The following is a 19225-nucleotide window of genomic DNA, read 5'->3' as shown; positions in this document are numbered from 1 at the left end:
ACCCAGAGGGTTTCAAGGCGCTTGAGGAAGGGTGGGGAATTAATTGTCGAATATCCAGGTTCTAAGTTGTTTTCTGAATGTAAGGTGGTTCTGAGTGAGGCGAAGGTGAGTGGGAAGTGAGTTCCAGGTTTTAGCTGCCAGGTAGGAGAAGGATCTGCCTCCCATGGTGGTTTTGTTGATGTGGGGTACAGTTGCGAGGGCTTGGTTGGAGGATCGTAGGTGACGGGAGGGGGTGTAGAAGGAAAGTCGTGAGTTGAGGCATTCGGGTCCAAGTTCGTAGAGTGATTTGTGTGCGTGGGTTAGGAGGCGGAAAGTAATCCTCTTGTTAACGGGGAGCCAGTGGAGGTTTTTCAGGTGTCCAGAGATGTGGTCTTTGCGCGGGATGTCTAGTATGAGTCTGGCTGATGCGTTGGAGTTTTTTCTGGAGTTTTGCAGTGGTACCGGCGTATAGGGTGTTGCCGTAGTCCAGGCGGCTCGTGACCAGTGCGTGGGTGACCGTTTTTCTAGTTTCGGTGGGGATCCAGCGAAATGTTTTTTTGAGCATGCGAAGAATATTGAAGCAAGAAGATGAGACGGCGTTGACTTGTCTGTTCATAGAGAGTGAGGAGTCCAGGATGACCCCTAAGTTCCGTGCGTGGGCCGTCGGGATGGGTGCTTTTCCAAGGGACTCTGGCCACCACGAGTCATCCCAGGCGGAGGGGGAGGTGCCTAGGATAAGGACTTCAGTTTTGTCTGAGTTCAGTTTCAGACGGCTGTGCTTCATCCACTCGGCTACTTCTTTCATTCCTTCATGTAGGTTGGTTTTGGCGGTGTTAGGGTCTCTGGTGAGTGATAGGATCAGTTGAGTGTCATCTGCGTAGGAGATGATGTTGAGGTTGTGTTGGCGAGCTATGGCTGCAAGGGGGCTCATGTATACGTTGAAGAGGGTGGGGCTGAGTGAAGAACCCTGTGGCATGCCGCATATGACTTCGGTGGCTTCTGATTTGAATGGGGGAAGGCGAACTCTCTGAGTTCTTCCGGCAAGGAACGAGGTGATCCATTCCAGTGCTTTTCCTTGGATTCCGATGTTACTGAGGCGTTGTATTAAGGTGCTATGACAAACTGTGTCAAAGGCTGCGGAGAGGTCGAGGAGGATGAGGGCGACTGTGTCTCCGTTGTCTAGCAGATTACGGATGTCGTCTGTTGCTGCGATGAGTGCGGTCTCAGTGCTGTGTTTGGCTCGGAAGCCGGACTGAGAGGAGTCGAGGGATTTGTTGGTCATTTACATTTACATTTACATTTGTTGGTCTCGAGGAAGGCTGCAAGTTGGCTGTTGACAGCTTTCTCAATAACTTTGGCCGGGAATGGGAGGAGCGAGATGGGGCGGTAGTTTTTGAGTTCGGTGGGGTCAGCTGTGGGTTTCTTCAGAAGGGCGCTGAGTTCGGCATGTTTCCAACTTTCCGGAAAGATGGCGGAGTTGAGGGAGCAGTTGATGACGTCTCGGAGATGTGGTGCTATGATGGAATCTGCTTTGTTGAAGATGTGGTGAGGGCAAGGGTCTGTGGGGGATCCAGAGTGGATGGAGTTCATCAGGCGGATGGTGTCCTCAGTGGAGATTGGGTTCCAGTAATTGAGGATGTTCAAGGGGGGTGGGGGTACTGCAGAGGGTAGGGTGGGTTGGAGTTCGGGTCGGTTGTCGAAGCTGTTGTGGATGTCTGCAATCTTGTTGTGGAAGAATGAGGCTAGGGAGTCGCAGAGGGCTTGAGAGGGGCTGATGTCGTTGGAGTTGGCTGAGGGGTTGGTAAATTCCTTGACGATGTTGAATAGTTCCTTGCTGTTGTGGGCGTTGCTATCTAGTCGGTCCTTGAAAGCGGCTGTCTTGGCAGACCGGATTAGTTGGTGGTGTATACGGGTGGCATTTTTGAAGGCGTCCTTGGTGCTGGTGTTTGGGTCTTTTTTCCAGGCCTTCTCAAGGGAGCGGCAGAGTTTCTTGGATTTCTTAAGATCAGAAAAGGGGTCCTAGCACAATTGCACCTATCCTGTATCCTGCCTAGTTTTTTTTGGTATGGTGCTACGGATCGGAGATTCTCTTCCCTAGATCTCCCAGAACAAGAAACTTGTTCTTAACAAACAATTTTTACAACAAGTGATCCAGCACACAAATCTGTACAATAATAGTCATTAAACACAGGTCAAAAAGCTAAAAAAGTTCAGCAGCAGAGTCTTCAGATGTTTTTTTTGAAGTTTTAATCTTTATTTCTTTCTTCACTCATATTTTTCCATGTTGCATTTTGCTGGGAAAGTTCCAGAATTTGTGGGGGATTTACATTTTTCCCACCACCTAGCCAGTCTTCTGCAGCTAAGGGCATGAAATGCAGCATAGGCAGATCAAATTCAGACTCAAAACCAACACTTTGTTTGCAATTTTGGTATCAGTAGATTTCGGGACCAAGCTCAGCGGGCACCCAGGGAAACCTACTAATACCTCACATGTCTGAAAACTAGTCAACCGGGGAGTCCAGGTGGCATGATGTATGTGGGTCTCACAAGGTTTTCTTACCCAGAAGTCCTTGCAAAGCTTAATCTTTGGCCAAAGCCACATATTTTCTTCACATTTCTCTGAGGGAAAGTTCTAGAATCTGCAGAGATCCACAAATTCCGTACCACCCAGCTTTTCTATACATCTTCTGATAAAGAGGTTTCCTTACTTGTATGGTGAGCCTAGGGCCCGCATCAGGAAAAGGTCCTCATTGCAACATGTACAGATCTATGTTTTCCACTCAAAACTGACTATTTTCTTGCAATGTGGGGGAAGCTGTGGCTTTTTGGCCTGTGGTTGTCTGCCACCTAGGAAACCAACCAAACAAAGATATTTTTGAAACTTAGGCACTTTTTGGACTTCAGGGTAATGCCCCTTTTATGGATTTCACAAGGTTTTCTTACCCAGAAGCCCTTCCAAACCTCAAACTTTGATATGTGAGGAAAAGGTATGTTTTTATCTAGAGAAGGAAAGTTCCAGAATCTGCCGGGATCCACAAATTTCCTACCACAGAGTGTATTCTCATGTCTCCCAATAAAAATAGAACCCCCACTTGTGTGAGTGGGCCTATCGCCCCCAACTGATTCAAATGCAAAACGCAATGTGAAAACATCAACATTTCCCTTTAAAAAAGTTACCTGTTTTGGAAAATGAGGTAGGTGCAGAATTTTTGCCCCATGCTCAGCAGCAACCAGAGAAACCTACCAAACCTGCCCGTTTCTGAAACCAAGAAGCCTGGGTGAGTTTACAGTGTTATGACTTGAGTAGATCTCACAAAGTTTTCTCACCCACAATGCCCTGAAATCCTCAAAACTTTGTCTAAAATTATGCATTTTCCTCTGCAGGGATCCAGAAAACCCTCACTTTTATGGCCACAACAGGAATGTGGTAGTGCCTTGACCACAGTTTCTGTTCAACCATGATCATATGCCTTCTACAAGAGGTCCCAATGGAAACAAACCTAGATTAAGCTTTTACTACTTGCTCATGTCTTTCTCCCCCATAGTCCTAATATTGCAAGTATTTCTGGTGCACCTTTATTAATTCCTTCAGCGCAGTTAATGCACTATATCCAGTGCCTTCCAGTGTGCGGAAATGAGTTGTGGATGTCCGAGGATGCATTTGTGGCACAATCCTTGGACAGTGCCAGAAAATCTACTTTTGAAAATGGGGGCTGAACATCTTGGGCAACTCTACAAAATTCCCTAAAGTGCACTTCTGGAAAGACTAAAGACTTCCGGATTTGGTGGACAGTGTACTCAGTCAAAACATGGCACATGTCCTGTCCAGCATGAAGTGCATTGCACTGACTGAAATGCACTTTTTAATAAAGTGGACAGAACTTCGGCCATATTTTGAAGGAGGATGAAAGTGGCCAGGAGCCAAAAGCAAGACCATTGTGTGCTTCTTTACTGAAGTCTGTAAAGACACTCTGGCTTAAATCTAATTTGGAAAGAAAAGGTCTTGGATTAGCGTCCTTCTTTCAAAAGTAGATGGAGGAATTTCAAAAGCTACACTCCTACTCGGGTAATGGCACCAGGAAGGTTATGTATTCATGAATAGTTATTTGGGTCTGATGGTAACTGCTGAACTATGTGCTCCACTTAAGTGAGTTTCCCCAAGAACGTCACTTTTTAAATTTTTATTTTTTAGAGTTTAATATAGAGCGAACTAGACCCGAGACATCAGGCATCAGAGCGCTTTACATGAGCACCAGTTTTGTAACAGATGGACACATTCATTTTATTTTTTTGTTAGGCACTGGTAGATTAAGTGATTTCCCCAGAATAACAGGATGTTGATCGTCTAGACTCGAACCCGGTTCCCCCGCATCAAGGTCAACCGCTCTAGCAGTAAGGCTACATCCTATGGTACAAAGTGAAGCAAGTTGGAAAACACAGGCCATAATTAGGTGGGCACTGTGGACAGTAATATATGCTCTCCTACCTCCTTCTTTGCCCAGCACAAACTCTGTATTGGTGATATCAGCATCTCTTTTGCTTTGTTGCATGAATGCAGTTGGCAAGGTGCTGATCCTGCAGTCTTGCAATATGTTGCCAAGTGAATCAGGTGAACAGCTAACTTCTTATACCATGTGCTAGTTTTAGGATTCACATTATTAGAGTTAGGTGGTCAGTCAGGGGATGCGGACTGTGAAAGCGCAAATAGCGAGCTAGAGATGCGCATTCTAAATGCCCTAGATGCAACGGCCCCGATTTGCTTATCTAAGGTAGGGAGCAGAAGGAAAAAATCTGCCCCTTGGTTTACATCTGAGTTACAAACTGCCAAATCAGACTGCAAAAAATTAGAGCGGAGATGGCGGTTAGACTTCTGTCCTCAAATTAAGTCGAGTTATAAGGAAGCACAAAGAAAATATCAAACTAAACTGCGTGGAGCTAAGGCTACGTATTATAAAGATCGCATTGGGGAGGTAGAAAACTCCTCGAGAGAGCTTTTTAAAATTTTCAAGGAGATTTCAGTGGTAGTTAACGCTAATTCTTCACAAAATGACTCAGTTGAAGAATGTAACAGAGTAGCTAACTACTTTGCAGGAAAGGTTAGAGATATTTATGCGACTTTTCCTGGCAACACGATATGTGGACGCGATTTTGAAGAGAAGGCAGGTGCAAGTAAAGTAGAGGAATGTCTAAAGGTCTTTTTGGTACCCCCTCCAGAGACACTAAGCAGTATATGTCAGAGTATTAAATCTGGTTCCCCTCGGGATCCAGCACCACCTCGGGTGTTGGGAGAGAGCCTCACGGTGCTGGAACCGCATATTAGGCATGTGCTTCAGATCTCATTTGCATCCGCAATACTCCCGGAAGATTGGAAAAAAGCGATTGTGCTTCCCATTAAAAAGAAACCTAATGTAAGCCATGAAATACTTGAAAACCTAAGACCGATCTCCATGCTACCGTACTTAGCCAAGGTGGCGGAGAAAGTGGCCAATACTCAGCTAATGGCACATCTGGAGAAGAACAACCTCCTGCACCCCTCTCAATCTGGGTTAAGGCCGGGCTTCTCTACGGAGACGGCCCTTCTGAGAGCGACTGAGACCTTGCGACAAGGGGCAGATGCCGGACACACCATGGCACTGATTATGCTGGACCTCAGTGCGGCGTTTGACACTGTAGCGCATTCCATCTTGCTGCAGTGTCTAAACAAAGCAGGTGTCACTGAGTCTGCGTTGGGATGGTTGAAAGCGTTTCTTACAGATCGCAGCTTTCAGGTCCAGCGGGGCTCCTTTACATCTTCTGCGATAGCCTTAGAACAAGGGGTGCCTCAGGGCTCGGCCCTGAGCCCTACTCTGTTCAACTTATTTATGGCCCCCCTAGCAGATGTGGTGCAAGAGTTCGGTGTAGAGCTAGTCTCATACGCCGACGACACCCAACTGCTGATCTCCTTGTCCCAAGCTCCGCCAATAGCAGCAGCTAATTTTAAGTCCTGTATGCAGGCCCTAGCTGGATGGATGAACTCTCACTGCTTGAAGCTTAACGGCTCCAAGACGAAGGTAATGGTGATTGGAGGAAACAATTCTAGCTGGACGGCTGACTGGTGGCCGCCCTGTCTGGGCCCTACGCCCATTCCCTGTAAAGAGGCTAAAAACCTGGGAGTGTGGGTTGATCACAAACTATCTTATGAGAGCCACATTCACCGACTAGTGGGAAAGTGCTTTGGGGTGTTAAAAACCCTCAACCACACCCTAGATCTACTTCCGCAGGAGGCCAGACGCACCATGACCCAAGCATTGGTAACCTCCCGTATGGATTACGGTAATGTACTACTCCTAGGCACCACAGAAAAAAACATGGGGCGCCTACAAGTTCTCCAAAATACAGCAGCACGCTTGATCCTAAAACTCCCTAGAAGAGCAGCTTCTAAACCCGCTCTTGCGGCTCTGCATTGGCTGCCGGTAAGGAAGAGAGTCATGTATAAAGCACTCTGAATATGCCATAGGATTATATGGCATAAAGCTCCATCCTATCTCCAGGACCTTATTCACACCTATGAGCCTAACAGAGCACTACGCTCAGCAGGAACGGGCCTACTGAGGATCCCCCGTGTAAAAAAAGCAAAACTGGGAGGCCGCTCTTTTAGAGTGTTAGCAGCTAAAAACTGGAATCGGCTCCCGGCCGACCTTAGGCTGGAAGAATCTGAGACCAATTTTAGAAAACACTTGAAAACGTATCTATACAATCTCTAGCACGCTGATGGGGGGAGGAGCCAACCATAACACTGAACTTACCTTATCTCCATAGCGCGGGGACACGCCGTGATGGCGTCACCAGGCGCTTTATACATTTCTTTATTATTATTATTATATGGTGAAGAAACTGGTCAGTTTTATCCACTCCACCCATGTAATCGTTGTAATCAAGTATACTGGTGGGGTTGTAACTTCTGCCATCTGACCCCAAAACATGGTAGAAGTACTCTCATCATCCAGTGTAGCAAGCTCATATAGTTCCCGCCTGTCAGAGAATTTGACAGTGAGCATTTTGTTGCAAGGCACCACACTCTTATGGCCTTTTTTGGAGCTTATTGCAAACTAGCTCCTGAGGGAATCCTTTCAAGTGCTTTCTACTTATACCTTAAGCCACAGTGCCAACTTTGTACAGTTCACTAAACAGCTGTATAGAAGGTATCTGCCTAAAGGTTATGACCTTTGTGAAGAAGAGATGGGGCAAGCTCCCATATTATTATCTCACTAACTCCTAACATGGAACGACAATTTATAAGATTTATCACAGAGTCCTTCCCTGTGTAGACATTCAGGCTGCACACGTTACGAGTAGAGCTCTCATATAACCTGCATGTCTCGGTGCCGTAACAAGATTCTTTTATTAGGTAAGTAAACCCTTAACAGAAGTCACACTTTGTACAAAATCAGGGACTCATAGACTGCTATATTCTTTCCAGGAGTATAAATCTCTGGATACTTGGAAGGCCTAATTTTGAACAACCTGTCATGGTCTGGGTGGTCATCAACAACAAATTGACCAAGTTCCCTGTGGCAATTATTTTTAACTTAAACGTGGACTATATGTTACAATCGTTTTTTATATAAAAAGATTTCCCCCCTATATATTTGGGGTAGCAAGTCGCACGTTTCTCTTGCCTGTTAAATAAAGTCTTCATCCCAAAAACCAAAAGACAGTCTTTCTGAATGCTCAAAGGAAACTGGAAATGACAAACTCGAAGTACATTCAGCTCACAGCACTCACAAGTGACACATGAAAAAAATTGTGAGTAGGGGAAATGACCCCCTTTGTTCAGTCAATATCTGAATCCGTCGGAGCGTGTTGTCTCCGCCTCCAGCTGTTTCTGAAAGGCAGACTTACACGAGGGGTTTCCTGTTTTTTAATTGGACCTTACAGCCGGTAGGAGACGCCGTGGCTGAATAAGGTCTATATGAATGGTGTGTCCAACTCCAAGGCAGTGGCAAAAACACTTTGCCCTGAAGAAATTGCCTAAAGTGTTTCGGGCAATGAAACATGTTGGCGTTTAGGTAATGGTATGCATGTGTAGCAGCCAGCCTTGTTTTTAATGTGATAGGTCCCACGAAGTCAGGAATAAAAGTAGCAGTAGCGTGTTACCTATAATTTTTATTACACTTCTTGATACTTTGCACTTTTTTCACTGCACGTTTTTTTGTTTGGACACATACATTTATTTTGGGAGTCATGACCGCCGATGATGATAACAATGGGCTGTCCTGGTGAGTACCTACCAGGTATTCCGATGGTGGTTCGCCCGTGAGGGATCATTTCTCCTACTCACAGTTTTTTTCATGTGTCACTTGTGAGTGCTGTGAGCTGAATGTCCTTCGAGTTTGTCAGTTCCAGTTTGTTTTGAGCATTCAGAAAGACTGTCTTTTGGTTTTTGGGATGAAGACTTTTTATTTAAGAGGCAAGAGAAACGTGTGACTTGCTACCCCAAATATATAGGGGAGAAATCAGTTTATATAAAAAACGATTGTAACATATAGTCCACGTTTACGTTGAAATTAATTGCCACAGGGAACTTGGTCAATTTGTTGTTGATGATTATGAGTGGAGGGCGACCATGTTTTCCTAAATTTTCCCTCTATGCTCCTTGTTGATTATATGGTCTGGGTGGTCCCTGAGAAGTGCAGCAAAACTGGCATTGAAGTGCTCCATATGCTTCAGAATCAAAAACCTGTCTCAGCTCATCGCTGGTATGGAATTGATTGTTGCTCAAATCGTATAAGTAGGACTGTATAGTTTGTTTGTGCACTATACCCATGTTTAGCGTTCGGCCCAGGCGGTTTTTCAACTCCCCAAGTGAAGCGAGAATCCACAGGTGAGCCCTAAAGTGAGGAGCCAGAGTGCCTCCATGCTCTCTTGGAAACTGTTCAGCATACAAATGTGTTAGCTGCACAATTTCTTCAAGGAAGTCTGCTTCCATAAAAAAGATGGAAGTAGGGAATAGCCAAAGCATTTTTATATTGACCTAACATCTAGCATCTCCAGTAAATGGTGCAATTACTAGCTGAACTTAATTATGAGTCAGCCTGTGACCAGTGTGGTACCTGCCTGCATTCTGTGGTGGTCTACTATGTCACCAGCTCTTCACCGCACAGTTTGTGCTTCTGAAGGGACTAGCAGGGCCATATTTCTCTGAATCACTGGAAGATAATCCGTCATCGGAATTAACACTAACTGAAAAATCACGCCCAGATTCGGCTCAATGACCCTCTCCCTCTGATGCTCTCTCAGTATCCGCCCCTACCTCAAAGTTCTCCATTTTTTGAGTAAGAGCCTCGCAATCAGTCATTCAATGAGACGCCATCGCTGTTTTCCTACTGATATTTTCTGGCAGGAGCACCCCTAGAAATTAATGCTTTTTGTTTGTGTGTGGAACAGGAGAAAGTATGCTATCATTTAAATAAGTTAAATGTAATGTTGTGAGAGTAGTAAAGTGTGATCCCAACACAAGTCTAAAAACTCACACTTATATGACTCTGAAAACTTCTCCAAAGATACAACGCTGCCAAGAACTTCTCCAAAAAAGGTGAAAGAAAAAGATAAGAAAAACTTATTTCATGCAGCAATACTTTCAATAAGGCCAAAGCACATTATGCCTCATTTGTCCCGATGCCAGGAGAATCGTCTTTGTGAGATCTCCTCCATGTGAAAAAGCAGAATACGGGTAACTCACAATAAAGATGGCCATTTGCACTATGTGCCCCTTTGCTTCCACCCACCACAGCATAGGGCAGCGGGGCAGCCTGTGTTCGGTACTGATCAGTTATTCTCATTCATATTTTACTTTGTCCCAGCACAACATATATTAGTGGGGAACTGTGTGAGGACACTTCAGCCGTTGATCATTTATTGTACCATTCACATGTGAAGTCCTCCCTCCATGGCATAAATCATGGGGCAATTGCAGAATCTACTTCAGCTATTGATCAGTTATTTAGCCATACACATTGTGCCTTTGCCCACCACAGCACAGGGTAGTGTGTCAACCCACACACCATGGCCTCTTAAATACTGTGGCCATACCAAATGTGAATGGCTGAATAGCTGATCCGTAGCTGAAGTGGGCTCACCTATTGCCCTGTGATGTGTGCTGTGCTGGGTGGAAATAAAATGTGAATGGCACAATAACTAATCATGGGCTAAAGTGGCCTCACTCTACTGATCATGGAGGGGGCACCTAAAAGCCCCATAGCAGCAGGTACAAATGGCCTACATAGTTGTCCTTCCTTCCTAGGAAGAGGGCACAGTCGCAGACCCATTAGGGAAGGGAAGGCGTTCAAATATAATATATTGAACCCAGAGAGGGACGACCATCCACAACATTTTTGACGCCCAGGAAACACCAGCAATCGCCCCCCTCCCTTCCTAAACCGTACATCCCTGGTGCCTAGTGGGATCCCTGCTCTTGGTTCACGTTCCACCTGAGATCTACAAGCAGGGATCTTTTTCCAAAAGGCATTACTAGAAAGAGGGAGGCTCTTCTCTTTCCAACTTTGTCATTTCAAATTGTGTAATACCTTGGGATGTGTGAAAGCCCTAAGCAGCTCAAAGTATAAGTGGACCCCTGCTCATGGATCCTAGTGCGTCTGCATTTTGGAGAAGAAAATTAACTTAAGCCAGATCATGTGAGAATTCAAACTGGGCCAATAAGTATGGGGGAATACGTTGCGAGTTGGGAGAATAGGTTTGTTTTTCTCTAGTTTATATCCTTCTGAAGTAAAACTTGCAATTGGTTAACAAATGACCATGTTGGCTCATGCTGTGCAGATTCTTGCAATGGTGGTGTCTCTTTTTTTCTCTTTCATTGCAGAGCGTGGACGATGATGCCAGCATCCACGATAAGGTCCTCTGGGCGGTCCACATGAGTGGCATGGACGACCTTATAAAGTTCCTTGCTAGCTCGCAAACAGAACAGCAGTGGACCATGCATGTCCTGGAGATTGTATCCCTGATGTTCCGTGATCAAAAAGCAGAGCAGCTTGCTGCCACGGGCCAGTCCCGCTCAATGGCAGAACGAGGTACAGACATGAAGGAGCTGGAACTGCTAAGGCAGCGGGAAATTGCAGAGCGAAAAAGCAGAGTATTTCAGCGGGCATCCAGGTGAGATCTATAATGGGCAAGGCAAAGAATGTTCTGTTAAAACCTAGATGGGGCAAAAGTAGGTGTTGCCTAAGTGAGGCTAGGAATGAGCAGGATGGTATATGATCTGGAGGATCCGAGTTTAGGTTTGTAATGGAAGAGGATGCCAGTACAGCTAAAGGCTGGTACACTAGTAGAGGTTATCCACAGCAGCCCTTGAGCTCAAGTTAAAGACAGAATGCATTTGAATCAGTGTTATATTTCTATAACAATTTTCTAGAGCCCTACCACACTTGGTGGAATCATAAGTTTACAGGAAGCCTTATTCATTTTGGCGGCAATCAAGGAGCCTACAAGTCAACCTGTCCACCATAATAACTTGTCTTATTGTGAATGAAAGTCATTTTTTCTTTTGCTTATCAGTCATTCTCAGCCTTCCTTAGACTGACATCTGATTCCACTTTACAGGCACTCAAGGTTTGGAGGATCCTACGTTGTTCAGGGTTTGAAAGCCATTGGCGACCGGGACGTAGTGTTCCACAAAGGGCTACACAGCGTAAGTTTCAGATTCTGTAGGATTTTCAACAAATTAGATATCTTGTATTCATGGGTGGGTTGGGAGGTGTGGCTCCTCTAGCAGTTTCGCACTTGAGGCATTTTGGGACTGTAAGATCAAAATATGACAACACTCCATGAATTGGACGTCACTTTGTATCTCTGTTCCAGACCATGATAAGTGTGTGGGGGTCCCTCCTATCACACCCTCTCCCCTAAGCTGCTCATGACTGTTAGAATTTTTAGTGCTTAAATCTCTTTGTGTTCTAGACCGGACATACAAGGCCAAGCTTTGTTGAAAATAGATTCCAGTTTAAGTGCTTTGCTGAACAAATTCCAAGTCCTTTCCAAGGTTCCTTAAACTCAAAATATGATGACCTGGCACCAACGACTGCAAACAGTTTCAAAAATACATCTTCTTTATTTGGGAATGTTCTATTCAGACATAGGAGGGATAAACCGAGGTAGTGGCCGATTAAAAGTGCCTTGAAATAGGAGAAGCCCTTTACCTTTAAAACTATTCATTTCACCACTCATTTGGTGCGGTTAAGTGGGTTGTTGGTTTGAGTACTTGACTTCTCCTCTGTTGAACAGTGATAGATAGTACGGACTCTGCACTTGGAGACAATGGGTGGTTTGGGTGGGGGTTTGTGGAGGCTCTCCTGAAAGCACATACGCTCTGAGAGAGCCTACACTTCAAGCCAACCTCAGTACCACCCAGAGTCCCTAAGAAGGAAACTTTTAACTCTTTTTAGTCAGTGCAGTACAATCCTGCTTTTGGTATCAGCAGGTGACCGGTTTAGTTGTTATCGGTTTCCCAAGATCTGTTGCCAGTTATGTGGCGAGTTGTCTCTTTGGGTTGTATTAATTTGTCTGATGGATACTTTGTCCTGCTGATTCCTTAGCATAGGAATAGCACTTAACGCAGAGTAGATCTGTAAACTTATTCTCTCTCAGGTGCTCTCCAAAACCTCCAAGAGGGGCCTTGCTACTCGAGTTGCAGCAGCCCCTAAACATCCCATCCCCATAGGAGTGACAAAACTGGCCCATATGTGGTGCTGCCTGGCACAATTGCATTGGTTTGTGTTTTTTCTCTCCTTACCGCTATGGCTCCAAAGCGCTTCTTTGGTTAGCACCAAATTCTTCTCAATTCCAAAGATGCTTGTTCAGCAGATTAGGTCAAGTGTCACCTTCTATGGTATTGGTGTTTTAACCCTGTTAAAGTTTCAAACAAATGTCCCTGTAAAACTGCCCACAATGTTTGCATACAGTGCATGGAGCCTGATCACAGTTCATTGATGTGCTACTCCATCTGCTTGAATGCCCTCAACAGCCATCAGGGAAACAAAGTTATTCTTGGCTCGAGCCCTTCAGGAGAAACTTAAACGGTCCTTTTCCCTCCCTTGGGCGAGTCTGCTGATGGACAGTAACCCTTCACAGCGTTCTCTCCTAAGAAGCTTAAGAACCATTATAGAAAAGAGTAGAAACAGTCCTGCTCCCAGGACTGATGTGGGAAGTACTTTTCCATGAAAGAGATTCATAGGTGCACTCCACTTGTGTCCTGGCAAATTTGGATTTAATAGTGCTGCTTGGATCACTGTGTGTACTGACCGTCCTCAAAGCCAATGCTAAGACATTTCTCTCCCTTCCACTCTTTCATTTTGACTTTCAGTTTAAAAATTACAGCCACGATATTGGGAAGCCGGTCAGAAGAATTCCAAAAAGAAAGCTAGAGGCCAAGGAGACCACAAAAGAACGACGCTCCGCGCTGAATGTCAGGCTCTTCCTGAAAGAATTCTGCGTAGACTTCCTGGAGAACTGCTACAACCGTCTCATGTATATCGTGAAAGTGAGTTGGACTCTTTGGCATGGTGGAAACAGGAGGGTGTCACGGGCCATATGGGGAGGTGACCAACTAATGTACAAGCGATACCTCCGGCCGTCCAGTCAATGCATCTCAGTAGACACATCTATGTGCATGCTGCCGCCATTCATTGGCACTTTTAAGTTGTTACTGCTGCACTTTTGTGCACGTCTCATTTACAGAAAGTCTTTGCAGGGATGGCAGTGTGATATCAAGAAAGTGCTCACCCTTGATGATGGGGTGTTTTATATCGAGTCAAAGCTGTCCGCATGTTTAAAGTAAGTCTGATTCCTGAAGTATTGCAACATTAGTGTTGAGCATGCCTGAGGAGCGTAATGATGACTGGGGCTTTCGAAGGTAACACAATATTGTGATTGGAGCTGGTGTGTCGGCTGGGCTAGCAGGTGAGATAGTTAATTTGATGAATGCCCCATATTCTGCGAATGTGTGTGGAAAAGAGCACTCATGCCTGGTCTGTCTTTCTTTCCAATCTTCTGAAATAGGAGTGTTCCAGTTCTGACTAGTAATATATAAATGGACTGTGCCATTCTATTTATGAAGTTCTGTTTTTGTATTAAATTATAAAACTTTGGTGATAGTTGTGCACCAGTGTTTAAAACAGCAAAGTTTGACCCACTGACCTTTGGTCTATTAGACAAACGTGAGTGCCCAAGTTAAATCCAGAGACCCCTGTTGAGGTGTAATCCTGTCTGTTGTCTTTGATCCTCAGGATCACCTCATGCGTGAGAAGGCCCAGCAACACGATGAGACCTACTACATGTGGTCGATGGCTTTCTTCATGGCCTTTAATCGTCTTTACCGCTTCCAGCCGGAGCTGGTATCCGAGACAGTGAGCATCCGCACCTTCCACTTCCTTGAGCAAAATCTCACAAACTATTACGAGATGATGCTAATGGACAAGAAGGAAGCAACTTCATGGTCTAAGAGGTATGGTAATATCAGCATGTTGTGAATGCCTTGCAGTAACAGACTACCTTGATATAGTTGGCTGGTTAGGAGGTTTCTCAGCTGTGATATTGGAGAAGGAAAAAATTATGAAATGAGGATGGGTGGAATATTTCAAGCGGTTTCCTCTATTGGTTGCCTTTAGCAAATTGACAAAATGTCTGTCTTTTAATATTCACCCTCTTTTATTGCCATTTGTGTCTTTTCTTTCACTTGTCTGACCCAAGAATGCATCTGGCATTGAAGGCATACCAGGAGCTGCTGACAACAGTTCACGAAATGGATCTTTCTAAAGACGAGGCGGTCCGTGACAGCAGCAAAATTATCAAGAGTGAGTCACTTGATGACTGCATCTTGGGCACTAGTTCCCTAGCGGTTGCGGGTGTAGTTTTCTCTGCTGAAAAAAGTCTACCATCTACCATTGAAATTTGGTTTGTGCTGGGTGCTTTCAGCTCACTGTTGATTTTAAACATAGGCTACAGTGACCGTACAAGATATTTGAAGTATCAGATTGTTGGGGCAAATTGCAAATATCATATGGGCTTTTGGATAGTATATGATGTTTAAATCAAAAAGTGTGGTCAGTTGACATTGTCTTCTGTGCTGATTTAAAACTTTATCTTGTCTTGTCCTCTGATCGGTTTCTGTGATCCCTTGCCTTCAACAGACAACATCTTTTACCTTATGGAGTACCGGGAGCTCTTCTTGGCCCTCTTCCGCAAGTTTGACGAAACCAAGCAGCCACGCTCATTCTTGAAAGATCTGGTAGAGACCACGCACCTCTTCCTTAAGATGCTAGAAAAATTCTGCAAGGGGAAGAACAGTTTAGTCGTCCAGGTAAGACCAGTCATGGGAGAAGATAACTCACCCCCAACATTGATCTCTTCACATCCAGTGCGATCGACTACCACTGTGCGTATGAAGAGGATGGTGGAATTGGTATGCAAGCTTGTTCGTTCAGGAGTAGACTACATATCCCACCCACTATTTATTGTGATTTACACAGTTCAATTGGTAGTCCAAAGAGTGGAGTCTGGGATCTGTTGTATCCTGTCCACTGGTTCCTTTACTCATCAACACTTGGCAGTGCAGTCCATGTTTGAATTTATTGGTGCAGGTGCATTCTGCACCCTAAAAATAAGAGGAGTGGGATTTTCTAAATATAATGTTCTCCTTCTGAACCCACCATACACTAAAGCTCCCACAAAAAATATGTATTTTAAACATTGCTGGAATTTCCGTGGCCATTGTGCAAGGAATTAGAAGCTGTCTCTTCCCCCTTGTATTTTGTGTGTTTTTTTTCCTTCCTGCTTCAGATATTTGTGTTATTGCAGAGGGACCTTTCCCACAATCTGCTTTTGGGGCCACCTTTAGTGTGGTTATCCTTCAACCTGGCATGCTACTCATACGCATACCTGATCTCTCATGGGTGACTTTCATTTTTTGTAGCTATTGTCATAGCAAACGAAAGTATAGATTAGTCCAACAAGTACTTCCTACAATAGGGACTGTCAACGTTTCTAGTTCCAAAGAATTTAACCCCAAAACAGAATTCCTTAAACAAGACACATTAACTGAATGTCCTGGGCCGTTTACTTTATAAATTCACCACATCAGCATAGCCTTTTGCCATTAAAAAACAAAGTTAACATCTTTTAAGAGATATTTTACAATCCATGGAAACAATTTGGGGTAGGAATGATTCTCCAGTATTGGGGTATCTTTCATAGATTCACATGCTTGAATCATTCCCCGTCGTCAGTGGGAGTCCCACGGTACATAAACATAGCAATAATTATGCATAACATAGCTATATCATAGGTAGATTAGAACCAGGAAGTAAAATAGCTAGAAGTTAATAGGAAAAATTCTTCCACTTTTATGACTCGTCCTAGTCATTATATATAGTCCAAACTACAGCCAATGAGGCGACCGCACCCTCCAGAATGTTCTCCCCAGAGGCTTAGGCTCTCAGATTTTCTACTGCACGTCGTGTGAAGGGAGTCTCCCTGAGCTCTGCTCAGTACTTCTCAGGTTTCTTCAGAATTTTCTTCATTCATGATGTCTTCTTCCAAGAAATCTCTCTTTAGACCTTGTGAGTCTTGTGGGAAGCTCCGGCTGTTTTCTGAAGACCCCCACAAGAAGTGCATTTATTGCTTGTATCCTGATCACCAGGTGAGACACAGCAAAATCTGTTGAACTTTCCCTCAAAAAACTCTGAGGGACAGAGAGGGACGTCTACTTCTGTGGCTACAGAAGATTAAGGATCAAGACAACCATTTATCTGAGGTGGGAAGTGTTTCCTCTGTCAGGACTGCTACCTCTAGGAAGAGGACTAGCGACACTGAGTTAAATCTCCTGGGGCTAAGGTATTGAAACAACAGCACACCTCTAAGAGTGCTGAGTTGCCTTCCACTTCCAAAAAGCCTACTAGTAAGGGTAAAACTCTGTCCTCTACACCCCCGAGAAAGACTGTAAAATCTCAGGTTTCTAAACCTGTTTCTGACAGAGATTTACCTCAAAAACGGGGTCCCTTGTTGACGAGCTCGACGACGACGTCTTTATTGATGAACCCTGCCGTCGCCACGCTGACATCTACTGCAACCTTCTCGTCTCCGAAGCCACAGATGATACTGTCATCGACTACTTCGCCGTCGACGCTGGTGTCTGTCTCAGTGAGACCAACCACGTCAGTTACTACCTTCTCATTGACTAAGAGATTAAAGTCTACCGTTAACGTCCCTCCGTCGACGAAGAGCAAGAAGACCTCGTCGACAATTGTCCCGTCTACTGCGATTGCATCGTCGACGATTGCCTCGTTGACGGCTGCCTCGTCGACGGTGATTACATGGTTGACGGTTGCCTCGTCTACGCCCGCCTTGTCGGCGATGACCTCGTCAACGGTTGCTTCGTCGACGCTGCTGTCTTCCTGCACTGATCTTCAAGTTTGGTCGTCATCTACAGCCACAGCATCTTCAAAGACATCTGCGGTGCTGCCTGCGCCATTGCCACCGTCGACAACAGCGTCTTCCTTACTTCAAAGGCGCGGATCTTCTTTGGAGGTTCTCTCTCCAGTTCACACACCCCAAGTAGAGTTCCTCTTGCGTTGCCCGAGCAGTTACTGGATTATGGGGCAGATGAGGATGAATCTGAAGAGGATGACAGATTTCCTACTTCCAGGAGCCCTCGGAACTGTTCATTAAGTATCAAGATGTGGATCAAGAAGAGGACTACTACCCTGATCCTCCAGCCTCAGAGCCAAACCCTACGGCGCAATTGCCTCTTATCACTTCTCAATAATCTGCAGCACATGTTAGAGGGTTATTACCCCACCGATTTTCCTCCATCTGAATCGGCTTCTTCTGTTCCACCAACACCCGTTCCTCAATCTCTTACAGTGTTGCGGTCGCCCAGACCAGTTTCTCCGGTACCTTCTATGTCGCATCATCAGGAACCTCACACCACGGATGATGACAGGGAAGAAGGAGAATTGGATGATAGGTCACTCCTTACTGAATGGGATGACTATCAAATACAAACGCCATCTCCCTCTGCTCCGGCTCCTATTGACTCACCTCCAGTGGACATCGGAAGTTTTCATGTTCTGATGGAAAGGGCAGCACAACGTTTCCTTCTTCCGATGGACTAAAGGAAGGAGGATTGTTTCCTTTACTATTTCAAAGACCAGCCAAGGAGGCAAGTGCGGACTATCCCTATTATTGACTTTATTTGGCAGGAAGAACAAAGTCATGCAGACTCCTGCCTCCATTCCGGCGGTCCTGCCTCACCTTGAAAAGAAATACAAAGCACCGGATAACTCGCCAGCTTGTCTAATGGGTCAGCCTAAGCCGGATTCAGTTATTGCTCAGGCAGCACAGCGACAATCACGGAATCACTCCTCTCCATTGTCAGCTCCCCCGATCAGGATGGGAGACGTCTAGATGCAATTGGAAAAAAAGGTTTCAACCATGGCGGCCTCTACTGTCCGCAACTAATTCACTGGCCATCTTAGGCCGCTATGATAGACAAATGTGGTCCGACCACACCCCCTACATTAACATGTTACCTGAGCCCTCCAGGAGGGAGAACGAATCTCGGCTGAGATTATCGATTCTGCTATGGATGTTGCGTCTACAGGTTTTCGGCAACTAGCGGGTGCAGCTGTTTTCAGGCGACAGGGCTGGTTGAAATCCACATCATTTCGTCAGGAAGTTCAGATGAAAATTATCAACATGCCTTTTGACGGTGAGTCTCTTTTTGGTCAGCATATCGATGAAGCCCTACAAGTCATTAAAAAAGATACTGGGACGGCAAAATCTCTCGATACGCTTCAGTTTCGGAAGCCGCCATTTCGTGGCGCTAGAGGCCGTGGATCCTTCTCCAGTCGAGGAGGCTATAATCAGTCAAGGCAATACCAGTCCTATCAGGGTAATCGACGTTACTCCTCACAACAACAACAATCCTTCAGGCAGCAACCAACTACGTCTTATGTACAAAACAGAAATAAGTCATCCTAGTGTGGACGGAATTCATCCAAGAAGCAGTGACAACTGCCAGCTGCTCTACCGCTCAAACCTACAAAAGTTGGAGGAAGGATCTCCCGTTTTTACTAAACCTGGCATGCTATAACTACAGACAAATGGGTTTTGGACATTGTGGCCAGATGCCACGCTCTGGAGTTTACCAAACTTCCTCCAAATTCTCCTCCCAAAGGCCTGCCTCCAGCTCATCTTC

The 19225-nt window shown here is 45.2% G+C and overlaps 1 protein-coding gene across 3 annotated transcripts in view; it reads left to right on the top strand.

The window, feature by feature from the left end:
- TIMELESS (timeless circadian regulator) overlaps positions 1–19225 on the top strand; it is a 327088-nt gene that overhangs the window by 58065 nt on the left and 249798 nt on the right. For all 3 annotated transcript variants that reach the window (XM_078689100.1, XM_078689101.1, XM_078689102.1), the window contains exons 7-12: positions 10838–11127; positions 11575–11662; positions 13334–13510; positions 14256–14473; positions 14719–14822; positions 15159–15328. In XM_078689100.1, the coding sequence (XP_078545226.1) occupies positions 10838–11127; positions 11575–11662; positions 13334–13510; positions 14256–14473; positions 14719–14822; positions 15159–15328 (1047 nt within the window). The remainder of the gene's footprint in view (positions 1–10837; positions 11128–11574; positions 11663–13333; positions 13511–14255; positions 14474–14718; positions 14823–15158; positions 15329–19225) is intronic.

Source organism: Lissotriton helveticus, chromosome 1_1 (assembly GCF_964261635.1).
Source record: "Lissotriton helveticus chromosome 1_1, aLisHel1.1, whole genome shotgun sequence".
In the NCBI taxonomy this organism is placed as follows: Eukaryota; Metazoa; Chordata; class Amphibia; order Caudata; family Salamandridae; genus Lissotriton; species Lissotriton helveticus.
This window is presented reverse-complemented; position numbering and strand designations above follow the sequence as displayed.